Below are 27,818 nucleotides of genomic sequence, written 5' to 3' on the forward strand. Positions count from 1 at the left end.
GGCATTATTTTATGCCACAAAAGGCCATACAGTAAGGAACACTGTGGTTGTGGGATTAAGTGTAAATGCCTAACAAACCTAATGTAACGTTATCACTGTAAATTTTTAAAGGCATGGCTGTTTTTTTGTCTTCAGCAGCTTGATCAGGATGTCTTTGCCCTGGAATTAAACTGCACTCTCTCCCCTTCCTCACTTGATAGTGCTGCACTTTAAGTAGCGAGACATTTGCACTTTTGACAGGAATTAATAGATGATTAGAAAGCAGAAGGCCGTTTAGTTGGTGCTGTGTTGATAGTCTGTTCCCTTTTGCAACACATTCATTTAAGCAGTGTGTGTTTTCATATTTCTTTGGGTGAGTACCCAACGTATGTTTTTGTTTTAAAGCACAGTGAGGGTGTTTTAGTACCAAACATGTATCACATTTTTAATTCTCACTAGTCACTAGGCTTTGCCACAAGATGCAACTATGTTACCTGACAGAAGGATGAAACAACACAATGTTGCTTTTGGCCACTCGTACTAATGCGTACTTCCCCAAACCAATGAGTTTTCACTGAGTGGAACTGCTATTAATGTAAGTGCCTTACTGCTCCCTGTGCTTACTGGTGAAGATCTCTGGTTTAAAGCTTTGGAGATGGTTCAAAAACATTTTGGCAGCCATAGCTTTACAATTTTTTTTCCAGCCTAAGAGGTTACTTACTGTTAAGATCCAGTTATCTGCGGCAACATTTGATTGCCGAGACTTAAATTTTAAATGTGGCTGATAATCTTTTTATTTTATTTTTTTTAGCTAAATTAATGTTCCAGACGAAACTCTTCGCTAGCCTTTATTCACATAACTTTTATTCACATGAGCCTTTACACACATAAAGCAGGTTCAAAGAAAATGCTAATGTCCTTGTTTAAAAAATGAATAAACTTTTTCCTTCCAGTCGTAACTTTTTTGATTTGTGAATGACGTATTGTATTTCATGTTGGATTGAATCTAATACTTCGCTTTTGCAGAACTACTTTGTTTTTATCTGGACGACAAGGCTCATGAAATACTGTCGCTCCATGTAATTGCCTCAAGATGTGATAATGACTGATTTTAGGCTCCATTTAAACTTCCACAGACAAGTCTTTTCTCTACTTTAGGCTGCTTTTGATTTCACCTGGCTATTACCTGTCGGTCACAGGAGTGTGCTGTTGTATCCAGACCCATTTCCCACCGACTTGCTTTGATGCCCACCAGCGGGTTGTTGTCAGTACTCTCCATATACACTTCTTTAGAGGGCTAATTTCATGCCTGTTGAACTTCAAGAACTGCGTTATTGACTGTTGTTTTCTACTTTCTTAATAGTGGTTATCCTTTACGACTCAAAATGGACAGCAAGGCTGCAGGGACTCTTTTCATTAAATGCCAGGCTGTTTTTTGTTTTTATGGGTGTGTAAATTCTGATCCAAACCTTTTTTATTAGGAGACAGCCCGTTAAGATTCCAGCTGTGACCTGGAAAGTATGTGGTTAATTTCACCTGAGGGGGGGAAAAAAAGCTGATCTACAGCAAGGTTGAAAGCCAGATGTCAATGTGAAGTTTAGTTTAATCCACGTTTCTTCGTGCTGCACTATTACATCATTCAAGCAGTGTGTGTGTGAATCGCATAAAAATGTAAAGAAACCTATTCCTCCGATCCTATTCTGCAGTTGGTGGGAGGGGAGTTTGACCTGGAGACAAACTTCATTATCCAGGATGCAGAAGGCATCGGCTGCATGGTGGAGCTGTTGGGGCACTGTGACGTCACATGTCAGGCTGAAGTCTGGAGCATGTTCACCGCCATCCTGCGAAAAAGTGTCCGAAACCTGCAAACAAGCACTGAGGTGGGCCTCATCCAGCAGGTGCTGCTCATAATGAGCTCGGTGGATGACATGATAGCAGGTATGATAATGTGGTAGAGCTTGTGTTTTTATTTTCCCACGTTGATGTCCAGCAAGGGGCGGATACATTATGCGTTCTTCATGTCAGCTTTCAGTCAGGCAGCCGATTGTCTGTTATCTTTTTTGAATCGGTATTTTAAGTTACAATTGACTGGCAATTTTGTGTTAAAGATCTTGAAAAAGGTTCATTTTATTGCTGCAGATATATTGTACGTTCTGTAGTCCAGTCTGGAAGTTAATCTCATTTTGCGTCTACGAAAAGAAGAAAATGGCATTTTTTAACTGTTTATGTTCGAAAATGACCTCTGTGGCGAAAAAGAATTTATGATAATTAAGGAATACCACTTTTGGCTTGATTGACATGATTTTTTTTTTTAAATCCTGATTGCCTTAAAAAAAACAGGCTAAAAACAAACCGGATCAGTACGGTGGATGTTTTCTGTGGGATGATGGTCTATAGGTTAATTCATCAACTTTTTAGCAAAAGCTTTTTTAAAGACACAGAAAAGCATCAAAATTCACGAGTGGGCATTAACTGCAGTATTTTATACGTGAGCCATCTAACCAAGAACCCATTAAAAAAACAATAACTATGGAATCGGATTTGAAAACATGTTGACTGATGTTTTATTCTATATATTCTTTGAGACATAAGCTATTGCAAAAAGTCAATGTTCTTCCAAGCAAATCTTGATTTAAAAAAAAGTTAAAGTTTTACAAATTGGATTTATAATAGCTCAGAAGGTTTTGTGCCTGTAGTGGAAAAGACAACGTGATCTTTTTCAAACAAGTATTAATCATCCCGAGGTGGATTGCCGTGTAGTCGTCCCTGTTTGTCTACTTATAGACTATTTGCCTATTTATAAAATGAGCCCCTTAAACAGTAAAACAGTATATACCTTGTGTGAGTTTATAGATCATGTTTCCGCTGATATATATAAACGTGTCTTCCTGCAATTTTACTGTTACTTAAGTCCAACAATTTACCACTTACACATCCCTGGGACCGAGGCAGTTTCTATATAATTGTATTTGAAGCGCTTCTGTGTTAAATATAATTGGAGTTCTCAAACAACTGTGTTGCTTTAATTAAGCTTCATTCAGCGTTCATTTATTATCTCAGGGGACGATGCATAAGAATAGTTTTCACCGCGAGAACCCCCTGTGTAGTGCGGATGAATTATAATACCTGCCACATGCAGCTGCATATGATGATCGTCCTTTCTCTCCTGCTTCTTCCTGTGTGTGTGTGTGTGTGTGTGTGTGTGTGTGTGTGTGTGTGTGTGTGTGTGTGTGTTTGTCTGTCTGTGTTTTGTGATGCGTGCGTGCAATCTTACGTTTGAAAGACTTGCTAGTGGACATGTTGGGAGTGCTGGCCAGCTACAGCATCACAGTGAAGGAACTGAAATTGCTGTTCAGCATGCTACGAGGGGAAGGAGGCCTCTGGGTAAGTGCGCGAGTTACACAACATGAGTTGCCTCCAAAGAGCCGTCACACTGATCTGTTTAAGGCTTGTTTTGTAACCGGTAAACTACAGAAAGAGCGATTGAGGTAATTGACAGTGTATTGACTCCTGTCCAATCAATTAGAGAAAGTCTTAAATGTCGTTGTCGTTGTTGTTATTTTTTTTAAATCTTTGCCACCTGTGCAGCCAAAGCATGCGGTCAAAATGTTGTCGGTGCTGAATCAGATGCCCCAGAGACACGGTCCAGATGCCTTCTTCAACTTCCCTGGTCGCAGTGCAGCAGTAAGCTTTCACAAGTCTCCTCTCTGCAGTCAATGTTAAATGTTTTTATGGAGTGTACAACAATTGACAATGAAAAAATAATTGCATTCCATTTGTGGTCAACCACAAAAATATTTACATATCTCAAAACATTTGCCTCTGACAGTATATTTTGATTACCTATAATAAGAAAAGCAATGTTCAGAGTGCATGTAGATGGAAACTGCTCCGCTGATAAAGAATATACATGTACGTTGTGTTCAGCAGGGGTAAACTTTTATTAAAGGGGTTTATAGATTAGAAGATATGACTAACAGTCCCTGTGTTGGGATCTTGTGTTGAGTTGTATCTTGGTATGATGTTGTGGAGGCAGACGGGAACAAAACCCTTTTAACAGAGTGCAGCATGACATGCCAAGGCAGATTGATTGAGGAAGAACAGTCATCACAGAAATTTCTTTTGAATATAATTTCTTGTTTTGAACTATCGGTAAAATCTGAATGAAAAGATTCATAATGATCTAATAATAAAACATTCCCAAATGCAAGAATGACTAGAAATCCCAGCTGGACCCTTGCTGTCATACAAAAGGACAAGAATTATGCACATATTGTGCAATTTTTATAATGCAATAAATCATCCAGTGACATTCAGGATGTCACCACATATTTGTAATTTAAGTTGGGTTGTTTAGTTTTATAGGAATGAACGTTTGAGTGAATATTCTCAATATTTGCATTATTAATGCACAATAGAAGCTCAACATATTCCTTTACACTTTTAGTGTTGTGCTCTGACTCATAGTGCATCTTTATTTCAATATCATTTGGTCTAGAAAAGGCAGTGCAGCATTTTTAAAAAGATCTCTCATGCTGTATAAATGCAATCTCTTTGTGTTCCAGGCCATTGCTTTACCTCCTATTGCTAAATGGCCCTATCAGAACGGGTTTACATTCAACACCTGGTTCAGGATGGATCCCTTAAATAACATCAATGTTGACAAGGATAAACCCTATCTCTACTGGTGAGTAAACGATTGCTTACTTTTGTGCGCTCCGTGTTCCCAATGTCTTAAACATGTGTGTAGCTCTCTCACAGGGGAGCGGTAACATTATGACACCAGAGAGAAGAAAATTACACTCTCCTGTTTTTCATCATTCTAATTGCTCAGGTATTAGAAATCATTCCCTCTCTAGAGTCTAGTCTTATTAAGCTACCAGCTGCTTTATTGACAAAACAATATACCGTTTGATACTCTGTGACCTACATGTATTTCCCCATAGAAACAGATTTTGACTGCAACTTGTATTTCAAGGATAAATACGTTTCACCGACACACATGCTGGCAATATTTATGTAATGTGGCGTTTGAAAGGGCTTCACTCTTTCCCGATAATGTTCAGGAATGACAAAAGAAGGAGAGGAGAAGTAGGTGAGATTATTGGAAATAAAATCCATGGAGGCGTCAGCTGCAGTGATTACTGCAGTGGGAGGCATTGTAGAAGTTTCAAATTAGATTTGAATATCGGCCACATTAGGCCCACATGCCATCTCTTTTAAGGGCCTGTGGGTAATTAGCGCTAAAATCAATATCTAAAAAGTTCAGTGATATTCAGTTGCCGTTCTTTGTGTTTATGAAAGGATCTTTGGAGGAAAATTCCTCAATTCAATGGAACATATGAATGACAAAGATGAAAAAGGTAGATTTGGCTGACATGGAAAACTGTTTACACTAATTGGTCAGAGATAACGGTATCGTCAGCTCTAATGTCGGCTGGCTGCCATTGCTTACCTGGATCACACAGTTTGAATGAACGCGTCGACTCGCCTCGGTAGGACTTGTTCTGCATCTCTCTGATGGGTGACATCAAAAAGAAATGGACATCAATAAAAGAAAAAGAAATATTGTTTGTATTCGTACGGGAGAAATTCCTCTCTGACAGAGTCACAAAAAAGGCTGCGATAAGCCGCGCTAATCCTGTTTTCATGCATCGCTGCGAGGGCCTCGTGGCTCAGTGGCCGTGGCCTGTGGACCAATATCAGGAACGGTATCTTCTGAAGCGGAGCAGGGTTGCTGCTTTCCACCTGATGTGTAGTCACAAGCAGGTCCTTGTCCGGCGGAGCGTCTCGGCCCGGCTCCGTCGAAGCTCCGCTCCGCATCTCTCGGGCCCCGCGGTATTCAAGCCAATGCGCTCTTTATCTGCTTTGTCAAAGAGAGCTGTTGTTTTTTTAGATGGTCCCGATGCGCCGTGGTGGTTGGAGGCTTTGAACAGAGTAGCTTGCTGTGGCCCTAAAGACTGTGGGAGAGTAGTGAGTACATGTCAGTAGTACAAATGATGTTCAATACAAGAAGAGGAGGAGGAGGGGAATAGAGAAGCAGTGTAGTATTTTATGGTTGCTTGGGCTGTACAGTCTGCTCATATTGTATGCTGGTGGCAGTGTTGACGGGGCTGACGTACGTTTTATTTGTAGAAACCAAGAGATCGGACTAAAGGGATTGACAGTCACCAAAGTGCGCTCATTAACTGAGCGTTAACCTTGTGGTCTGTAGTTGTTAACATGCCGGCTCTATTTGCAGTAGCTTTAGTCTCCCCCTGAGGAATTCCCCTGCTCTAGCTAGTTTATGCCAAATATTCTCAATTTTCACAAGAATTGTAAGAGTCTCCGGCTAATTCCTCCTACTCCAATTGACTTGTGTCTGCGTAACACGCGGCATTTATGGAACTGATGTTTGCCTCAATCTAAGTTCGTTCCTTGGTTTGTATTACAGCAGAGCGTTGTAATGGGAATATAATAGAATGTTTAGCAGTTGTCGCTTCTAGCTACATGATAAATTAATTAGGTCAAATTTGCAGCTCATGACACAAACTATGCATGTTTCTGTCTACAGCTTTCGGACCAGCAAAGGCATTGGATACTCTGCACACTTTGTTGGTAACTGCTTGATCGTAACGTCACTTAAGTCTAAAGGAAAGGGTTTCCAGCATTGTGTGAAGTACGATTTTCAGCCCAGGAAGGTAAGAGCAGCTTTGTTTTTTTACTTCTGTGTTTTCACCTTGTGTTATTGACACCAGGCATTACAAATGTTGGCTGTCGACACAAATACCTGAAGCGTATAAAAAAAACCCAGAGGAGTCTCACTGGTGTAATAGGATGTAAATGAAGATGGGAGAATTAAACTTAATTTAGCATGCGATGTTGCTGACGATGCTGTTCCTTCAGAAGGAAAGCCGGCTCGAAGCATGTGTTCGACAATTAGGGCCTTCGCGTAACACCTGGGAACAATCATGTATCCAATTCTTACTGCAACTTCGCAAAAGCTCTCAGAAGATAAAACCTGTTGAATTAAGTTCTGAATTGATTTTTGGGCTCAGACATCAGCGGATGAGAGTCGTTCTAAATGATCTGTGGGCAGCTTGCACACTTTCCCTTCTGCCATGAATCCTTGTTTAAGTGTCCTTACCTTTTGTGTGCAGACGGCTATAATTTCATTAGGCTCCTCCCAGTGCCCTTCATGGGGCAGACTAATAAACGGTGAACACACGGTCGCATGCTGTGAGTTGTTGTGCCGGTTCCGGTGTTCCTCCTAATGTATTGGCATCAGGACTCGTTTTCTGCGTTGCCTTCACCTAATGCCCAGTGCCGGAGGTTTGAACATCACATCTTCACATCTCACATCTCAGCCAAATGCAGACCAATAGCTCTGATCATAAAAAAAGAAAAAGTTCTTTAAAATGTACAATAATGTCCTCAAAATGAAAATAAGTGAAAAGGATGTTTTAAGTTGAACTTAATTTTGACGTCACATTTTTCAGCTTTCAAACTTGGACTTTCAGGTTCAGATTCTTTTTTCAAGTGATCAAACCTATTTGCCTGGATTTGTCTCCATATGTTGTGTTATGATAATTTGTTCTAGTCACAGAAAAAAAGTCAATCTACTTCAGAGCAATCATTTATCATCATTATTACATTGGATTAGTTCATCAGAACTTGATCCAAGTACAGAGAAGATTAAGAAGAAACCTTCATCAATGTTCAATCAAAAGAACTGTCATCAGTGCGGCATCTGCTGCATTAGCAACACGGGATGTAAGATAACGCTTTGGATGGAAGCAGAAAACATGAAAAAGTCAAATGCAGCCACAAAGTGTTTTTTGTGAATAAACTATAACAATCTACAGCATCTGCAAATATGAGCAAAGCAAATTAAGTTTACATTACTACAACTTCCACTACTAAACATACGTTTCACTTAACTGACTTTGTTTAGTGGCGCAACAAGTAAAAAGGGTTTACTGCATGTAACATTATTTTTAGATGTGAAAATGATTGCCTTTGATTGGCAAGTTAATAATAACTGAATAACTGCAGGGAGTGTCTGACATGGCTTTTATGCAGAGGGAAAGTGACTTGTCTTGCCTCCTCCTCGCCTTTCCTCTCATCTATTATTCACAACGTTTAATAGCAAACCTGTCTGCTGGTGGTCAAATGATTAAAGCATAAAGATATTCTTTACTAACGACCGACTTATGATTAGTGACCGGTTCTATGACTCCCTGACTAAATGTTTTCATGCATGACTCTTCTCCCCTTCAGTGGTACATGATCAGCATCGTTCACATCTACAGTCGCTGGAGGAACAGTGAAATCAGATGCTACGTTAACGGACAGCTCGTTTCTTACGGAGACATGGCGTGGCACGTCAACACAAATGATGTAAGTCATTTTTCTTTTTGCTCCTCCTTCCTATTGGCTCACTTTCTTCCAGTAGGGATTCTGTATTTGCTCATAAAGTCTGAAACGGGTCATGTTTCGATAACCGACCGAAGCCAGTCTACAGAGTAATTCTGCAGTAGAGAGCAGGGGGATTGACTCTCAAACATTTGACCATCACATTCATACCGAGAGAACAATTAACACATGGCTGCTATGTGAACAGAAATTGCAGTCAGATGGAAGTTTTCTCCCTTTTTTAAAATGTATGGCATTGTAAGATGGTTGGACTTTTTACTCTGAGCAAAAGGGAAACCTGGTGTTACCCACTGCTCAAGGAGACTGAGTCAAGAAGCAATTTTCACTTGTAGAGATGAGAAATATTTCCAAAGGTGTGCTTCACACTAACTGTGTATTGAAGGAAGGATCGCGCAAATGACAGCTCGAGACGCAAGTGTGGTTCATGAAATATTCCACCACATTAAATAGAGCTACTTTGACGTGTGATGGATAGTTTTTTGACGAGAAATGTTCCCACACCGGGAAAAGAGGGAGCATTATTCTGAGCTTTAGAATCAGGTGCATCTCAAATTTACTATAACTCAAACATCAGACCCCCCGAGATAATAGTTTAAATTGTATTATTTGGACCAAGTTAGGGGGTTTAAAAAAATCTAAACACAAAAAGATTCACCATAGCACACAGGAAAAGGCAGAGAGTGGGAGAGAGAGAAGGAGAGGAAGGAAGAGATAGCGAGATGCGTATGACGGTAGATTCAGAAAGACGCGGTGCGACATCACGAAAAAGGTTTGAAAAACATCCTGTTAAATGTGGAAATGTAATGTTTTGCCCTTTTCTCAAACCTCAATTTTAATATTTGAAATAAATTTACATGAAAACATTTTCAAAATATAATAAAAGCAAAGTGATACGTCCTTATTTCATACATTAAATCGCATTGAGTTTATATATTATAATGCAATTAATTTAAAACATAGATGAATGACCCTATTTTGTTTTTGTTTGGGGGGCTGTGGAGGGATGGGGGTGCAGTTGGGGGTCTTAAAATGTCCCTTTACTTCAAAGGGGTCCTGACAGAAAGGTGAAGTAACAACTATGGAAACATTCCAGTTTTCCTTGATTGGGATTATTTTAGCTGCTACTGTCATCTTGTATGCAACAGAATGCCAAATGCAGTCAGTCTCCGGTAACATTTATATCAATTGAAACCATTTTCTACCATTGAGGCTCTGATATTATGACCTCAATGTTTAAAGATTGTCTTACCTGTCATATTGTTGTTGGTCCTTTTGTTTTGTCACCTAAAACCACTTTCTGCCATACCTCGGTTCTCGCAGCTATAGTGTGAGCAGACCTAAAAATGAAAGCCTAGTTATCATATGAATGTGTGGGTATGATATAATCTGTAAACAAATCTGACATTATCTCTTTTTCCCCACTAACACTTCTGTTAGTGTTAACCTTCATACTGATGGTTATGCTTGTTGTTAAGTAGCTGCTGGTAGTTATCCTCCAATTTGATCCTGATTGCAATCACAGTACATATTCTTCCTAAAGTAATATTACAGTCTCATATCTTTGTAAATCAGGGACATTGTTTTCCTCTTTCCGATAGGGAATTGTTAAGGTTGACAATGGATCAACACAGAACACAATGTTGTTTTGGATATTGAGAATACAATTTCTTGGAGAAACAGAAAAATCATATATGCAAATATATGTAATGTATATACTTTTAAACTTTTTTGCCCCCTGCTTACCTCCTCTATGTGTGGGATTTTGGGTGTATGTTTCCCCTTGAGTCTCAAAAATAAAAATAGTGTGTTGCCTTTTCTTTCTTTCTTTCTTTCTTTCTCTTGCAGAGTTATGATAAGTGTTTCCTTGGGTCCTCGGAGACAGCAGACGCAAACAGAGTCTTCTGCGGGCAGCTAGGAGCCGTCTACGTGTTCAGTGAAGCCCTCAATCCTGCACAGATATTTGCAATTCATCAGCTTGGTCTTGGCTATAAGGTGTGTTCTTAAGGGTGGCGAACCTAGTTCAAATGCGGGCAGTCTCTATCACACACACACAAATTATATATATATATATATATATATATATATATATATATATATATATATATATATATATATATATAATGAAATCAATGCCCTGTGCCCCTTAAGTGTCCCCTCAAAAAAAGTGTCAAAGATAATCGGCTGCTCAATTTACAAACTAAATTACCGGAAGTAATGGCACAATACACTGAGTGAAGCCGTTCCTGAGCCGACTTATTTCAGTAGTGTAGCACTCCCAACCTTCTGGAAGAAAGACTAAATGATATTTAGAACATAGAAAGATGCTAACCTGCCCTGAAGGGGGATTCAACTGTGAATTGTCATCATGCGGTGACAAACTATTGATGTCTTTGTGTAATCCTCGGTTATTCTCATAATCAGCGACTGCTCTCACACCCTTACGGTCTCACTGTTCCTGATGAGCCCTGTTCTCTGTCACAAATGGAGGAATGATGCGCAATGCCGAATTTAGTTTTGACGCAGGATATGTTTCGTGCAATTTACATGCATTGTCTGTTCTCTAGCAAAATTATTCTTTTTTTTTTTCTATGGCAGAAAGGAATATTGGTCATTGATATTGTAAACCCAACACTGTGAGGATTGCAAGAAGGATGTTTGTGATTTAAATCGGGTCAATGAATGTCCGCGGATTCCCAGGAGAAGTCTTTGTTTGCTCTTTTCGCTAATGGCAGTTGACTTGCCATTTACCTCCTTAATTGTGGTTCTAGACCTCCCATTAGAGAGGTAGCACACAACGGAGCAATCCTCCGGTTTTCACACAATAATGAAGAGCATGTCCCGGGAGACAATTACCCACAATTGATGATGCTGTGAATGGTGTTGGTAATGGTGAGGTAGGATAGAACCAGCCAGGTGAGCTGGAGAGGAAGGTCAGAGTTTTCAGGCCCACTGATTAGTTGTTGTAATGTAGCGATGTCCAGGTTCCAAAAGGCCTCTCTGTTTTAATTGATCATTTCCGCGCGTGTGTGTGTGCGCAGCAGATCACATTCCATTGGACATGCTGTATATCTGTTTCAACTTCTCTGCTCAGCTCCACAGCCAGAGGAACCCCCCCCCACCCATCTGAGCTAATGTATGACTTATTTATCAACTTATAACTTATTATGCACTGAACTGAGACGGACTCCCAGTTATTTAATTTAAAGTCTCTGCTGTATATTGCCTTCTCTATGACTTGGAACCGTCCCATTAGGAGATAACATCAAGTGACAGTTGTACGCACAATGAGGCTGACATGCTGTCACATCAGACTGGCAGTCTCCCCCACTGTTTTAGCAGAGTTCATAAGCTTGGATGAAAGTCTGGAAAAGTTTTGTCTGGAGGATTCATACAAGAAAATTGCCTGACAAAATTTTGTGTGATGTAACTCGGGATAAGGAAAATGATTTGCCCTGGAAACTGCCAAACGCATTATTTCCAAATGGGTATTTTGAAAAACTGCTTTGGCTCTTCAGTCATGAAGTAACACCTGTCACAACAATATCCAAAGACTGCTTCACAGAGCACCAAATATTAGTCATTTAGTCGACTAGTCAAAACAATTGGGCCTATGCCTTTTTCATATGATGCACTTGGAATTATTTCTGCCTTTGCCCTCCATCACTCCCACCATATGTGCTCTACGTGCGTCAGATTGGCCCATTGGATTTGTTCCAGCTCTGCAGTATGCACCAAGGCTCACTGTAGACGAGACTGAGGAACTGCACAGTCCTGATCCTCCCTTGTCAGGGAGGACTAATGTTATCTCCAGGTAGAGGCTGTGCAATAATACAATACTGATGAAGAACATTATATGACAAGCTCACAGAAGACAAACATTTTGAGATACTATACAGGCCAAAAAGTGTAGGCTGTTTGCATTAAAGCAGCGATGCCAATGGAGCGTCAACTTAGGCTTTTCTTTTTATTAAAGAAGAAATAATACCGCCAATACTCAACAATCGATAATGTTACATGTTTGATCTGCATCGGCACACACTGAGGAGGCGATTAATGGATACACATAGTCGTGAGACTATTTCTTAAAATAGGGAAACAACATGTGCTTTCACACCCGTAGCTCGATTCTTTGGGAGGGATGAACATGAAGTTTTACAGAGTGACAGGTGTCTTCAGTATCCGTGTTGGGGAATCAAATACTGGTGGCTGATGGAAGCACTTTAATGTTTCAGATGTATTTATATTTGATTTAAAAAGTCATTAAAGCATTTTTTTGTTTTAGTAGGCTTGTAAAACTAGATAGTTTTAATGAGTTATGGTAGAAACGGGTCTTTTACAAAAGACCTTTTGCATGCTCCTAGATGGGGTGTGTTACGTGATCGCACTCACGTTTTAACAGCTTTTGACCAAATCATTCTGGAAAACACCCAGACTGATGAACTTACATTCATGGCCTTTAGTACAGATCAATAAGATTGCTTGCTGAACATACCAACAGCAGATAATTGATCTGCTATCGGAAAAGCCCGTGCTTAGTTCAAACAAGCTTCACCAAAGTCTCCTTCAAAGCGCCCAGATGTTATCCGGTCGCCACCGGATATGATCATCGAATGACTGCTTTCTCACAAGCCTAAATGAACCATTGTAATTGGGAAAATGATCCTGAGTTCGTTTCCACGGAAATGAACGAATTAGGTGCTAATCACTCCGCACTTTAACAATGCGTCAATACTGGGAAAACTTTGCATCCATTATCGAAAATGTGAAGTAATTTGCAACATTTACATCACTCGGGACTGTCTGCTTGGAATTGTTGTAAGACTGCAGTTTGGGAGATTCCACAGCTTTTCAAATACCGGGCTGTTTCTTGTAGAGAGTTATGTGGATGCACCGGGTCGCTGAAAGCCCTTGGAGGAAACATTCTTCGATATGATACACCAGAGTTTGCTACTGTTGCCACAACCATTTACATCGTTCCTTTCACACTGCAGCACTAGAGCTCGTTATTTGGTGTCACTTGGGTTTCATGAGCAGGAACTTCTGAAGGATGTTGGAGATTACATGATGACATGCATGCTGGCTGCCGTGTGGACTTGATCATAGCCGATGAGCAGAATGACTCTTACGTCTTTTTTATCATCTGACTGAAAGTATATGTCATTCAATTTGGCTCAACCCTGAAACTCTGTAAAACTCCTGCTACAATAATGATGTCAGGCCACAGACACATTATAGCTATGCATTCATTTGCTGCCAGTATCGTTTTGTAAAGGGATTGATTGATTTACCCTATATCGAATACCTAGAGGACTAAATTGTAGCATCATAAAACAAACTTTGTTAAATTGCAAAGGGTTTTCAGCAGATGTATTGATGTTCAATATTTCTAGCAAGTAATATTTGAGTAGTATTAACACTTTGCATGTTTCCGTCTAAAACTTGCCTCTTCTTTTCAGTACCCACAATGATTCTTAAACTGACATCATGATTCAGCTCACCTTTTTATCCATTTGCTCCTCTGCTGAAAGCAAACAACCCAGATTAAGAGGCCTTTCAGGCAGGTGCACTAACCCGGTTCACTTGTGATGCATACTGTATTTATCTCCATTCGCTTTAGGACCAGGCAGTTGTTTCCTCACTGTCACTTCAGCACTCTGTGTCTCTTTATCTTATCAACATATGCGTACTGTTCATGAGACAGAGAGCGAAAAACAAACACATTTCTGTAATTCATTAATAAATCAACCCCTTTGACTAGAGGACTTGATTTCTGTATTAAGCATATTTCATTCACACGCCGTTGACGGATTAATTCAGCTCATTTGTCAGCAGCTAATTGATTGAGTAAAGTAAGACTGGTCTGCTATTGAGGAGCTATTCATTACGTCCACCATAATAAATGTGTTGCTGAGCCATTGACCGAATGAACCTCTAGTTTTTTTTTGTTTTTTTTCCACCGCCATCAAATGGCTTCACATGATAAACTTAAAAACCCATGTCATTGGCTGATCCTGTAATCATGAATTCATCAGCGTTATTTGTTAATTTGTTCAAATTAAAAAGGGTCAGTAAAGCATTTGTAATGTATAGGGTTAATAGGTTGATGTTTTTTAGTATTTTTAGGTTGGTGGACAAGAATCCCATGAATAAATCTGATTAATAAACACTGATATTTTGGTTAATTTTGCATGTTAAAACCCCATGCTGAATTGCAGACTGCCAGCTTTAATTTAAAGGTGTTTTCAAAAAACTATACTCCTATTACTGTAATTTGTAAAGTAAGGCAGGTAAACAATGCTCTGCAGCTGTTCCTCCGAATCTCTGCTAGAAGATTGTCATCAAACAAAATCCAAGGCTACAGCTTCAACATTCAATGTAAAACAAAATCAAATTGAAATGAAAATTGCTACCCATGGCACCGAATGACATATAATATCATGTTCTACAAATGATACACGAAGATGAAGTTCTGCACTGCAAAATAAAAATAAATCATTGTACCATTTGATAACTTGTGTTTTCGAGAAGTCTCTTCCACCTTATTTTCTTACACCTTTCACCTGTGCTTCTGTATTAATACGATAACAGTTTGCATCCCTGAAAAGCAGAAATAGTTGATCCCTGTTGGTGGTTGCAGTGTTAAAGAATGATTGGGATGGAAAGCATTGTTTTTAATGAATAGAAAATTTGTGGTTGCTAACGAACAAAAAACAAATGTTATAATTAAAGGATAGCACCCAAGAGACACTTATGGGGGTCCACGTGCACGAAGAGCACACTCACTCAATCTCTCACTCTTTCCGTCTCCCTCCTTAAACCCTGTTCAGTCTCTGTTTCTTATTTCTTCCCCAGAGCACATTTAAGTTCAAGTCAGAGAGCGATATCCACTTAGCAGAGCATCACAAGCAGGTGTTGTATGACGGTAAGTTGGCCAGCTCCATTGCCTTCACCTACAATGCCAAAGCCACTGACGCCCAGCTCTGCTTGGAGTCGTCGCCCCAAAAACATGCCTCCATCTTCGTGCACTCACCGCACGCCCTTATGCTTCAGGTTAGTTGCTTGATCCAAGCCAGGTATATCCTATTGGTTTGTTTATGCACGTTAGTTAACTCATTGTGATAATGTTTTTTTTTTGGGGGGGGGGCGGGGGTTATTATCCTCACAGGATGTGAAAGCCACAGTCACTCACTCCATCCACAGTGCCATCCATTCCATCGGTGGGATCCAGGTACTCTTCCCACTCTTCGCTCAGCTGGACTACCATCAGCTCAACGACAGCCAAGTGGAACCGTCTGTCTGGTAGGAAGTAGAAATGTTGTTGCTCTTCAAATTCTTTTTGCTCATAGGAAATCTGAGTTGATGTATTTAGAAATCAGCTATTATGTGAATTTGTTTTTTTTTTTAATTATTATTATTAAGTCTTCAATCCTTTTAGACTGGGGAATCATTGCATTTAGCAGGTTTTTGTATAACTATGCAAGAATCTACGTCTTTCATCAGCATCTCCTAATTGTGATGCTATAGATTTGTGAATAAGTATCCCTCTTCTGTTGGTGTTGTGGTTGCAGGCAGTAGAATTAAGAGTGTAGGATGTTACACATAGGTGATAAAATCTCCATGATTAGAGTAGGTAAATCTGTATTACACATACTTATTTCTGCATTGTGTATTTTTCAGCCTTCTGAATGTTCGTCAATATGAACACTGCTACTAATACATCCGTGATGAACCATTTCATGCTTAAAATACCAGCTGAGCTCCAGTTTTCATTATTTCCTCTACTCTTTGATCCAAGACTCCTCTCAATGCTGTCATCCTGAGCCGGTCAGTGCAGCACTTCCCCGCTGTGCTTTTCATGGACTCTGAGCTCTGCTGCTCTAATCCTGTGTTAGTTCAAGTGGCAGCAGCACCAGATAGATTCGGCAGCTGCCACACAGCACCACGAACCCCCGACGCCCAAAGCTCACTGCCTCTGTGGTTTCCTCTCATCTCCGCTCTCTCCGTCCCTCTTCCTCCCTCACTTGCACGTGGAGCGCCTTTTTACTCGCTCTGTGTAAATCTTCCGAACACATGATTTGTCCTTGGCTTTAAGATTGAGGCTTTGCAACAATGACCTCTGTTATGTTCTTGAATCTACTGTGGCTTTTCCCGGCAGCTTGCTGGAATAGTGATACAAAAACATTGATTCATTCATGAATTCATTCCAAACGCCATAGACGCGCATGCTCTGCCAAATTGGCGGGAGTGCGTGCAGAGAAGGAACGGAGGCTACGCAGAAAGGCGACAGAGTTGCCCGTCACCCTCGTCTGTCGCTTGTCTCCTTTGCTGAATTATAGCCGAGTAGTGGCACCAAGGGGCCACTTCAAACTGACCGGGTCGACAGACACAAATGAACACACAGTGGATTCATGAACGTAAAGTGAAAAGTGCAGCATCTTTGGTCAAGCCTGCACGGAGTGATTGCGTCCTTGCGATTGTTGAGCTATAGCGAAGGCCACCAGAGGATGCGAGGGAAAGCCGATTAGGAAGTGTCAGCGAGCGACGCTGTCACTCAGCCAAAGGCCTTTAAAGCTCTTCAACAAAGAAAAAAAAAAGTCCTCTGTGCGGTGCTTTTCTCCTATGGATCCACCCCCCCCTCCACACCCAAATGCATACGTACACACCCTGCTACAACCCCCCCCTCCGACCACTCTGTACCTGGGTAAACAGCCAGCCGGGGCTTTCTTCTTAACTGGAGAGAGATGAAAGTGGGGAGCTGCAGTCCCCAGCTGATTGCTGACCTTTCAAAACGACCCTGTTTTCTTTTGGGGGGGGGGGGGGGGGGCGTTGGTTCCTCCCACCACACTGTCTGCTCATGCTGCTGTAGTAGATAGAAAAATGGAATGTCAAATGTTGCCTGTTTTTGTTTTGCAGTGCCACTCTTCTGGCTTTTCTGGTTGAACTGCTCAAGAGCTCTCTGGCGATGCAGGAGCAGATGCTGGGAGGAAAGGGCTTTTTGGTCATTGGATACCTGCTTGAGAAGGTATGATGGAGCCGCCTTTACACATTAGCAACGATCTCCTAACGTGACACATCAGCCTTTAGAAACGTGCCATTTGCTAAATAAGGCTTCCCAAAATCCCGATACCTACAGACCAATAGTCCCAAAAGCAGAGTCCCAAATGTGTCCTTGAACTAAACAGAGCCGGTGGCAGAAGAACACAGGGGGGAGGGGAGGGCTTCTCTAGCCCTTTCACCCCCTCGGCTTCCCTCTTTCCACATCAATCTTTATTTACCCATTTTTGAGATGCAGATCTAGCAGCTTGCCGGCCTCCCCAGAGTGCTGGCTCTTTGAGAGCGCTGAGAAATGACTCCACTTTGTCACTTAGTGACTCGCCTGCCTGCTGGCTTCAGCTGCTGTTAACTTACAGCCGGCCAGAGTCGGCACCTGAGAGCCGCGTTTTCTTTTTTCTTGCTTCCTTCCCGCTGCCTGGTTTCACACTTTCACATATCACACCATCTGTTTGTGATCTGTTTATGCCACACCTTCTCTTCTCCCAATCCCTTCATTTTTCCCACTGTCCTGCCCTCGCCGAGCTCCCACCTGGGCAGAGAACAGGTGCCAGATAGGAGCGTTAAGAATATTTGTCAAAGGACAACACTCTGCAAAGTCAAGCTTCTACAACTTGATTGAATATTGTTTAAAGATTTTTTTTTCTTTTTATTATGTCTTCAGCATATTTGTTCTTCCGTCGGCAGGTTCTGGATGGGAGCGAAATTCAAATTGACCATAAAAGTTAACTTTGACTAAAGGATAAACTGATTTGAATTGAGAAGGTTAAAGGTCACTGTGACCTCACAAAACAGAAATGCCAATTATTAAAATTCCTCATAAATGTCTGATAGTATAAAATGAAGAAGTGACTAAGTAGATGAATATGCAAACGCAAGGTGAACTACTACCTTTTTCTTTGTGTCACACAGTTTTTTCTTTCTTTTTTTACTGGTGATTACTGCAAAGAGACAGTTAATGAAGAGTCATCGATGTGTGTTGCTCTCCATAATGCAGCCAGTATCAGGAAGGATAAACGCACGCTTCCTTCACAAAAGGCTTGTCGATGTTATTAATGTTAATTAACATGCCTTTGTGCTTCTCCCGACAGTCATCCCGTGAACACGTCTCCAGGGCCGTGTTAGAGCAATTCCTCTCCTTTGCAAAGTATCTGGACGGTCTGACACACGGGGCACCACTGCTCAAGCAACTCTGCGACCACATCCTGTTCAATGCCGCCATCTGGATCCACACCCCTCTCAAGGTGAGCTCCTGCGAGCAATGCCCCCGCAAGAAGGGACAGTGACTTGCATGTGAGGTAAAGTGTATCCGTATCCTTCTGCCAAAGAGGGCTGCAAGTAATGCTTTGGGTCATCATTGCTTCTGTGAAGAACGAGAAATTAAACAAAGGGTGATTTAACACTTTGGATTCCAAAGTAAGGGTCAAATATACTTGCAGGTGCATATTCAATGGAATTTAAACTCAAATTAATGAACCAAATGTGTTGACTGGATTTATGTTCTGAGAATATTGCGCAGTATTAATTATTATGCAGTATGACCGTTTATATTTTGGGTGGAGTGTAGCGCAGAGAGTTTTAAGACAATGCAGAGTTTATCACTTCCTTCCATTCAGCTGTCCCCAACCAGTACCAAGCATTTTCAAGCAGTTCCAGACTCGTCGTCCACATCCTCCCCCTTGCAGTCTTCTTTTTACTTTTTTATAACGACCTGTGAAAAAAGCGGATGAGGTATATATCAAAGGAGCTGAGTTTTTGTGACAAATACATTCGCCTCAGGAATGCTGCTTATGGGCCAAGCCGTGAATAAATAAAAAAGAGGAAATAAATACAAAGTGTCTGGAGGCCCGCCGGCGACAGTCCTCCAGAATAGAGCATGGAGAGAGAGAGGGAGAGAAAAAATGAGAAAAACATTGAGGTAATGAAGTGGGTTAGAACAATTTTGGCTACCTCGGCACAGAACTACAATGGCTCCTTCCCTCAGGACACGCCACATCTCTCCCTATCCTCAAACTACACGGGGTAAAGGGATCCAGCTGTGTGACTGCAATACACATTCATTACATGGGCCCACTGACCTTGACCTAATAGACAAATAAGATTTTGCAATTTTACTTTCTCTTTCTCGTGGAAGTTAGGTAACCAACAGTGTGGTGTCCCCTTATCGCCAGCGTTGGATTTCAGTAGCCTTAAATCCTTTCAAGTAATACTTATAACCACGCAGCCGCCTTTCTTCATACTCACATTTGCATCGTTAATATCCTATAATTTATTACATGTGGGAAAACGCCCTCAGTATATACAGCTGGAACGGCTATGGTGGAATTAAGGACTCTATTGCTATACTGCGATTTACAGAGGACACGCTAATCATAACTGAACAGAGTGGATCTGCACAGTTCTAAAATTGAGCGATATAGGGGTGAGTGGCCATCCCTACCATACACCTGCAAGAATAATGGGCCTAGATGGTGCAATCCACCATAGTGACATTTCTTGGTTGGTCTGAAAGCTTCTGGGGTTTAATTACAATGTTCACTTAACACAATTAATACATTGACGTGTGTGTGTTCCCACTCCCAGGTGCAGCTCTCTCTGTACACGTACCTGTCTGCAGAGTTCATTGGTACTGCAACCATCTACAACACGATTCGTCGCGTGGGCACAGTGCTGCAGCTCATGCATACGCTAAAGTACTACCACTGGGCCATCAACCCCGCAGACAGCAGCGGCATCGAACCGAGCGGTCTCGGTGAGCATATTTATCATTTAGGATTTTTTTTTTTTTTTTTTTTCAGCAGTTTATTTTCTCACTTTAATTTGTTTTGATATGTATCAATTTAAACCGTTTTCCATCCATCTCATCCAAGTAAAGTGCTTTGGAAAGGAAATGATTACGAATGAACGAATCACAATCATTGTTTGCGGTCACAATCCTGGTATCAAAGTGTCCCCGTGAAATAGCAGCAGTTCCCCCACATGTCAAATGACTCATCCGCATATGGAAGCACTTGGCTGTCAGCTCTTAGGACCGTGGCCATCACTGGAGATGACAGTGAGGCGGACACGCCACATCAATACTGTCAGCGCACTAGGACGGTCGGTGTAGGTGTCAGGCCTCTGAAACCCGGGCCGGTACTTGGGTTGGCATCTTCTCTCCATGAAACAACCATCCTTCACATTGCAGGCTGGAAGGCAGGAAGAGAGAGTGTCCTTGAACAGTCCTTTTACTTTTTGCTTTCCATTATTCTTTTTCTGAAATCTGTTGCAGTGTAACGGTTGTTTTACGATGATACTGAGAGCTCACTTTATGTCCACGCCCTGAAAGCAGTGGTTCCCAAACTATGGGGGCAGACCCCAACGAGCGGGTAGGAGGGGGGTAAAGTATGACAATATAACGAGGCATATCCGCCACTTGGGTTTACAAGCAGTAAAGGGAGGCCTTCAATATTCCTATAGCGTCAAAGGGGTGCTGGACAGGAAAAGTTAAGGATTGACAGGCTAGAGCTTGGAGGGATCCTAATTGATTGTCCTAATAATGGTAGTGACCTCTAGACTTAGGTTAGCTGGGATAATATTGGCACATGAATCTATAAATCGGGTTAATCTACAGGGCCCTCATTCTCATTTTTCATGATTTTAATCTGTCCCATCTACCTGCACGGTGCTGCGTTCCCTTTTCCCTCATAATGCTGTGCAGGCAATCTCAACAAGACGTAATAACTGATTAGACCTCTGGTTCCTGGACTTTTGTGTTTTGGTTAACTTTCAGATTGGGGTCTAGTTTAATTTATCTTCGCTTTCTTTGGCAGATCACTTTTTTCCTTTCTAGCCTTCTAAAGTGAGAAATGACTAAACAAAGAGGGAATGAGCCGAGCAGATAATGAAGTGTTCAGTTATAGGGACACAGAACACATAAAATGGAGCTCCCCTAGCTACTCATAGTGTGTGTGTGTGTGTGTGTGTGTGTGTGTGTTCTTTTTTCCCTCAGGTGTTAATAAAGAGTGGTATCAGATTAATCACATAATCACTGCAGGCACACCCAGAAAGATGCACATTGCTCAACTTCTTCCAGTCTGTGACATGTGCCCACAAACTAACACCCAATCTGTCTTAATCTCCACCACTCTCCCTTTTTTGTAGTCTATGACCTGCTTCTGTTACACTAGAGATTGATACTGAATAGACGTGCAGGAAAGCGGTTTTCCAATAACCATGTTCATTTCTAGTTTTTCTTGTTAAAATTTTACAAGACTAATCACCAGTGACAGATATGTGGGTGTTCGGAATGATTAATCGTACTATAGTTTGAGGAGGATTTTTGTGCAGGCCTTCTCTGTGATTAATTAATCTCATGTATGACACAAATGACTGATCACAGATAAAAAGAACAGTTTGGCACAGGCTCGCTCTTCTTTCAGAGCTGAGTTGCTTCAGATTTACATATTTACACATCAGAAATCCACACAGAGATGTGTACAGAAGCCCTGAAAGGCAATGAGGAAAACAAACATTGTCTGATCTAAATTGTTCTCAACTGTGTTTAGGATTTAGAAAAATAAAATTTCGTAGTTACTTTTTTTATTGTGTTTAAATGTGTTGAAGTTTGCACACAAGAGGCTGAAGGGCCCCACTACCCAATGTTCTAAATAGGAATTCAGGTTCCAGGTGAGCTTTGCCAATTCATTAATCCACTCTAGACATACAGTAGTGAGTGATATCAAGTTTCAGTGAAATTAAAAACTCACCAGAAATAAAAAACAAAAATGAATAGAAAATAGAAAATTAATGTTGTTTTTTTTGTCCCATTAAGACCATTGGTGCATTTCAGCCAACAAACAGACGTGGTAATTCCTTTTGGAAAAAGCTTTTTTTTTTTTTTTCACCTGATGAATCCTAAACACCGGGAGGGAAAACAATGTAGATGACTGTTTGAAAATAGATTACAATTTTACAATTTTGACTCCTAGGGCTTCTACAGCTTCACGCATTAAACTGACAGTTTACGTCAATTTGTGTGCCATAGAAAATGTTTAAAGTCATCGCCATTTTAAAGTCAAAATACAGACAGTTAAAACACTCCAGATGCTCTAGACAGGGCAAAGCACATGTTAGTTACAACTCAAAAACAAACCATGGCAATCAATTACTGAGTCTGTGATTAAAAGTACTTTTTAACCATCATTGGAAAACATTTAGCAATATTTTTTTTGTCTAGTTTCAAATTGAAAGGGTTGCATAGGTATGCAGGACACATTCCTTTGCGAATGGATTACTTTATTATCATCAGTTATAAGAAACAATTCGATTCCTGCTTTAATCACACAGACATACATGGTTATTTCAACTTTCTCTCCTTGTGCCCCTGGGATGCAGCAAGTAAAGCTAGATGTGATTGAGAAACAAGAGCTGTGCTGCTGAGCATGATTGGTTACTTGGATGCAAAGGTTGTGGTAGTAATGTCCTTATCACCCTGTCCATGCCACTCTGTCCCTGCACCTGGTTTTCCTCTATCCTTCTATTAATCACTGTCGGCAGGCGGTTGCACTCGCCATTCCTCCTGCTACCTCAGAGAGCCTCATCATTGATTACCTCGAGGATAGTGTGGTGTCTGCTGTCGTTGTATCTGTCATCATAGCAATGTCCTTATTTGAAATGAACATATGTCCAGCCAAGTTGGAGGTTGGAGTTTATCGGGGCTGAGAAGAGAGGGCCAATTTTACCCTGAAAGGCTGTTGCTGTTGTATCCTGCCAAGTTGATGCAATTTAATACCTCTTCAAATGTAAAAGATTTTGTCAGTGTGTTTCTACCTGGCTTGCTGCACAGGATGAATAAGCAATGAATGAGTATATGCCAGATTTTACAGCCAAATGTGAGCCATTGTGCTACGACGAGAGTCCTGCTAATCTCAATGGGATTCATGCTCGTATTGTTGACAGTGGTAATCTATGCAATATCCTGTATTTTCTGATGTGTGTTTCTGGGTGAGTGACCTCCCATAGGAAAAATGTGTTGCTCATCTGTTGTTCAATCTCATCTCGCGAGCTCAATTTGAGCATCTCATGTTCATATCATTCTGTGATCATTTGTTTCTGAGTTACTTCTCCTAAGGGTCCCTTAGGAGCAAGACATAAGCTAAAAAGAGACAAGACATGAGTAAGACAAAGGAGGTTAAATTGAGAATACCATTTGAGCAATACTTGAGAAGTGGGATAGACAGTAGAGATCTCATAATTGTATACCCCTGATCTCAATTGTGTCTCGGCCATTTGAAGGAGAATAACATGAGACAAATCTGAGAATTATGAGCCTTAAAAGAGATCTTATTATTGTGTGTCCAACGTCTCTTCCATCTCTTGATTATTTCTCCTTAATGTCTTACTGAAGCTATATATGAGAATGATATCTGAGGTATATTTGAGAAATACAAGAAGAAATTGAGAATGCAATTTAAATATTAGTTATCTTTATTAATTAGAAACAACTAAAAACAATACTCAATATTGAAAACTGCATTTGTGTAACACACACACACACACAAAAGAGAGAGAGAGATCGCGGTCCACATAGCTTGGCCTCCTCAATTGGTTCCCAGTCCGGTAGAGTTGCACATCTGTAAGACAAGAGCATTAAAATCAGTCATGAGTAATTTGACAAAAAAATTTCCACATAGACCATATACAACTGCACTTCAGGTTAAAAGGAAATAACACTGTGAGACGTCCATTTCAGTTCAGAGAATTGCAAATCAGCAAGTACGATTTTTTTGGCCAATCATGAATATGAATAAAACAAGTGTTATCCTTAAAAAAAAACGTACTTAGGATTCAGTCAACTTTTTTACAGTCAAGGACCTGCTTTCCTTCCTTTCCTGAGGGGTTGTTTCCAGGGTGACCAAAGGGCACTGCATTTTGACACTCAACAGTGAAGAAATTATCAAAAAGTGCATGAAACAGACTCATGCAATTTGGTTTTGATGCGTGATTCATGGCAGCCAGGCGGAATGATGAGATGAATATGCCGCTCCCAGGAAACAGCTCCTGCTGGCCTGATGGTGAAGCTAGGCTGCCACAATATCTCTCTCCAATTAAGTCGCAGAGAGTCTGAAGCTCTCTGACCCGGCCTGGATCTGAAAGGGAAGTGAGCTCGTAAAAAGATGAACGTAAACGATTCTGATCATTAAGCAAAAATAATAGCAAATCATTTTCATCAGGGCCAAGAGTCATTCACATACTATTTACTCAAATACAGTAATGGGGTATACACACAGCTCCACTACTTCCTGAATTTAAGGCAGCTCCTTGGTTTCCTGCCTTACATTATTGGACAACTGATTAATCCACGTGTGTCTGACCATTGTGACTCAGACACACGTGGATTAATCAGTTTGTCCAATAATGTAAGGCAGGAAATAAAAGACCAGCCTTAAGTTCAGGAAGTAGTGGAGCTGTGCATAGAGCCTATTCTATTATCATAGATTGGATAACAAAGTTATCCTAATGATGTTTTTTGCCAAACTTTGCCAAATCTGATCGGATAAGGATAAAAAGTGTTGAACTCATGGGCCCAGGCGATTATGTAATAATTATGACAAACCTACCCATAGGGTGGTGGTCCAGCTGTGTTGCGGCCTGTTGCATGTCCCCCGTCAGGTGATGGATTCATCGATGGAAATGAATTTCTATTTGGCCACAACAATTTAGACTGGTATTTTTAGACATTATTAATGTTATGATTATTACCCCCGTATATAACAAATTATTACGTTAATACTTACCAGATTGCTCATTTGGGGGAGGGGAGCTCAGGTCCTTCAATTTTCTGAGTGGGAACCCGTAGCCTCTTTTTTGCCAGCACTTTGTTTTTCTCCATCCGGTTAATGAAAAAAATACATTTTAGATCATTAACGCTAAGTATAACATCAATAGACACTATTTTAACCTAAATTCACTTCATATCTTTGAGACAATAATGGTATTAAAATGAGCAAAAATCAAATCAAATCATTTTCCTAATTGATTGTTTTAAAACCTATAAAACCACCAAGATTAAAAAAATGTAAAGATCATGAACCATGATAGCATCCCTATTCTTGGGTGAGCTTTTGCAGAAAATCTGCTCACAACATACGGACTCGTGACACAATATTTATGAACTTGCAGATCTGAATTGTCAGAGATAAATAGCTAGTGTACAGCAAAAATAGGAGGGCAAATCCAGTCAACAAAGTCAAATTTAAATGTATTTAAAACATTTAGCTAACACAAGTTAGCTAACGTTAACATTAGCCGTTAGCTAACGTTAACATTAGCCGTTAGCTAACGTTAACTTAGCAAACCATCCCATTTTCGACAGTCTGAATACAGTTCGGAGTTTCTTTGTCAATTACTTGTTGGACAGACACCTAATTACCTAATCCCCACCTTCCATTATTATGATAATGTCAAAAGAATTTCATTCTTACCTCTTCGTGGCAGGGGCAAAAGCCAACAGGTGCAGCAGCAGTTACCGACGCACTTCTCTCACCCCAACGAAATTACGAATTGGCGCCAAGACCCGCCCCCTCCAGTCTTCTTCTTCTTCTTCTTCTTCTTCTTCTTCTATTTTTATCTGGCGGTTGATAACTTGTTGTTGTATTACCGCCACCGCTGGACTGGAGTATACCCACAGATTATATTTCCTTTATACTATTACATTCTTTTTAAAAGCCCTGTATTCTAGATAACAACATTTTTATTTGTTCAGGTCCTATCCCCTGACCAATCCGCTATCCTAACCTTAACCACTCGAGGTGAAAAGTCTAATCAATCGTGAGCCATGCAATGAGCTGCTTCGTAGGGCGGGTCTTGGCGCTACCACGTCTCCCGCGCGTGCAACGTTAATAGTAATAGTCATAACGGACTCTTTCATCACACATGAGGTAGGATTCTTGGAGTAACGTGTTATACACTCTTTTACTGCTCTATACAATAGAGCTTTGCTGTGAATTCTTTTAAAACAGCACAATTGTCAACATTTAGAAAGTTCACAAAGGTGTCTTTTGAGCAAATCATGGCTTATGTTTTGATGGGTTACGTTTTAGAACTCAAAATTCTAATTAATGAATTGTATGGCTTGTCAGAAATAAACACCTTTTGTAAGTTGAACATTATGTAAACCATCTCAAATTATTTGCCTGAATTGATATACTTCTTTTCTTAAATTTTGCGCTGAGATAAATTGAGATATGATTGAGCTATAATATTAAATAATGTCTCATATTGAGACTAATTTGAGAGCTAACACTACTCTATTTTTTCTTTTTGCTGAAACACTAGAAAGAGACAACTGTAAGCGAATCTGAGAACTCAAATAGTGAGCAGTACGAGACATATTTCTCACTGAGATATAATTGAGATCAAATTGAGACATATTTGAAAGCTGCATTGTATGTCTCATTTTTCTCTTAGTTGAGATCAGGAAAAGAGACAGCTGTGAGAGAATTTAGAGAACTTGCACTGTGCTCAATGTGAGACTTAATTCTCAGGAGAGACATTTGAGAAGAATGAGAAAACCACTTTGGTCTCAATTAGTGCTCATTTATATCTAGGAGATGTAAATGTGACATAAAGGAGATCTCATCTTCAATTTTGCTTTGCTATGGGCTGGTAGCTCTATCTCGTATTGAACTTTCTCTTACTGCAGCCTGTTGGTGTGCTTATTCAGCGTACAGGCACATTTTCTTTGGTGACGAACAAAAGAGATCTTCTGTGGCATAATAAACAGGATCTGACCCCGTCAAAATGAATCCTTGTGCCAACCAAACCAATGCAGCAGCAGCAGCAGCAGCAGCAGCAGCTCTGTGATATGGCATTTAATCAATGCGTTCTATTCGCACGACAAACATGCACCTGCCGACAACGTCCGTCCCGTCAGATGTTGAATGAGATTCGTGACGGAGATGGATTGTGATGTCGGGCCGACATCGGAGTGCCAAAGTGACCTTAAACTGGCAGATGCAATTGGGGTAGTTTTAACGAGACGTTGGCCAGTATGATGGGAAGGTGCGACTGTGGTGACCTTGGGGCCGGCCGCCCGAGCATTAAGCTGTGACCAAGGCAACCCTTCTGGAATACACTTTGGATGCAGTGAAAATGATAAATAGACTCCAAATAACTTCCACTTTGTGCTGTTTATATGCAAAATATTTTGCGTGCAAATTCTTCCGTTTTTACAAAGTGGAGCACTGGCTTCTTGTGGCACACTCCCCTGTCCAGGTTGTTAGTGTAACCTGGGAAAAACCTTTCGATAAGCACATTCAATATGAATCCAGTAAATCACGACAAATCTAATGATAGAGTGAGGAAAAGTCTTTGAAGGTGTCCCTGTTTTG

At 40.7% G+C, this 27,818-nt stretch overlaps 1 protein-coding gene and 1 long non-coding RNA gene across 2 annotated transcripts in view; one reads left to right on the top strand and one right to left on the bottom strand.

Moving 5' to 3' along the window:
- Positions 1-27,818, top strand: part of nbeab (neurobeachin b) — a 166,413-nt gene that overhangs the window by 33,513 nt on the left and 105,082 nt on the right. Inside the window, exons 2-13 of the mRNA XM_078098576.1 lie at positions 1,686-1,917; positions 3,263-3,363; positions 3,568-3,663; positions 4,545-4,666; positions 6,533-6,659; positions 8,239-8,358; positions 10,240-10,386; positions 15,247-15,444; positions 15,560-15,693; positions 17,308-17,416; positions 18,537-18,689; positions 20,029-20,197. Coding sequence (XP_077954702.1) covers positions 1,686-1,917; positions 3,263-3,363; positions 3,568-3,663; positions 4,545-4,666; positions 6,533-6,659; positions 8,239-8,358; positions 10,240-10,386; positions 15,247-15,444; positions 15,560-15,693; positions 17,308-17,416; positions 18,537-18,689; positions 20,029-20,197 — 1,708 coding nt within the window. The remainder of the gene's footprint in view (positions 1-1,685; positions 1,918-3,262; positions 3,364-3,567; positions 3,664-4,544; positions 4,667-6,532; positions 6,660-8,238; positions 8,359-10,239; positions 10,387-15,246; positions 15,445-15,559; positions 15,694-17,307; positions 17,417-18,536; positions 18,690-20,028; positions 20,198-27,818) is intronic.
- On the bottom strand, positions 23,899-26,007 carry LOC120820258 (uncharacterized). The gene is made up of 5 exons (XR_013467122.1): positions 25,911-26,007; positions 25,224-25,312; positions 25,047-25,127; positions 24,267-24,575; positions 23,899-24,059 (listed from the first exon to the last, which is right to left on the bottom strand). It is a non-coding gene; the product is annotated as an uncharacterized LOC120820258 (long non-coding RNA).

This window comes from Gasterosteus aculeatus, chromosome 1 (assembly GCF_964276395.1).
Source record: "Gasterosteus aculeatus chromosome 1, fGasAcu3.hap1.1, whole genome shotgun sequence".
Classification (NCBI taxonomy): domain Eukaryota; kingdom Metazoa; phylum Chordata; class Actinopteri; order Perciformes; family Gasterosteidae; genus Gasterosteus; species Gasterosteus aculeatus.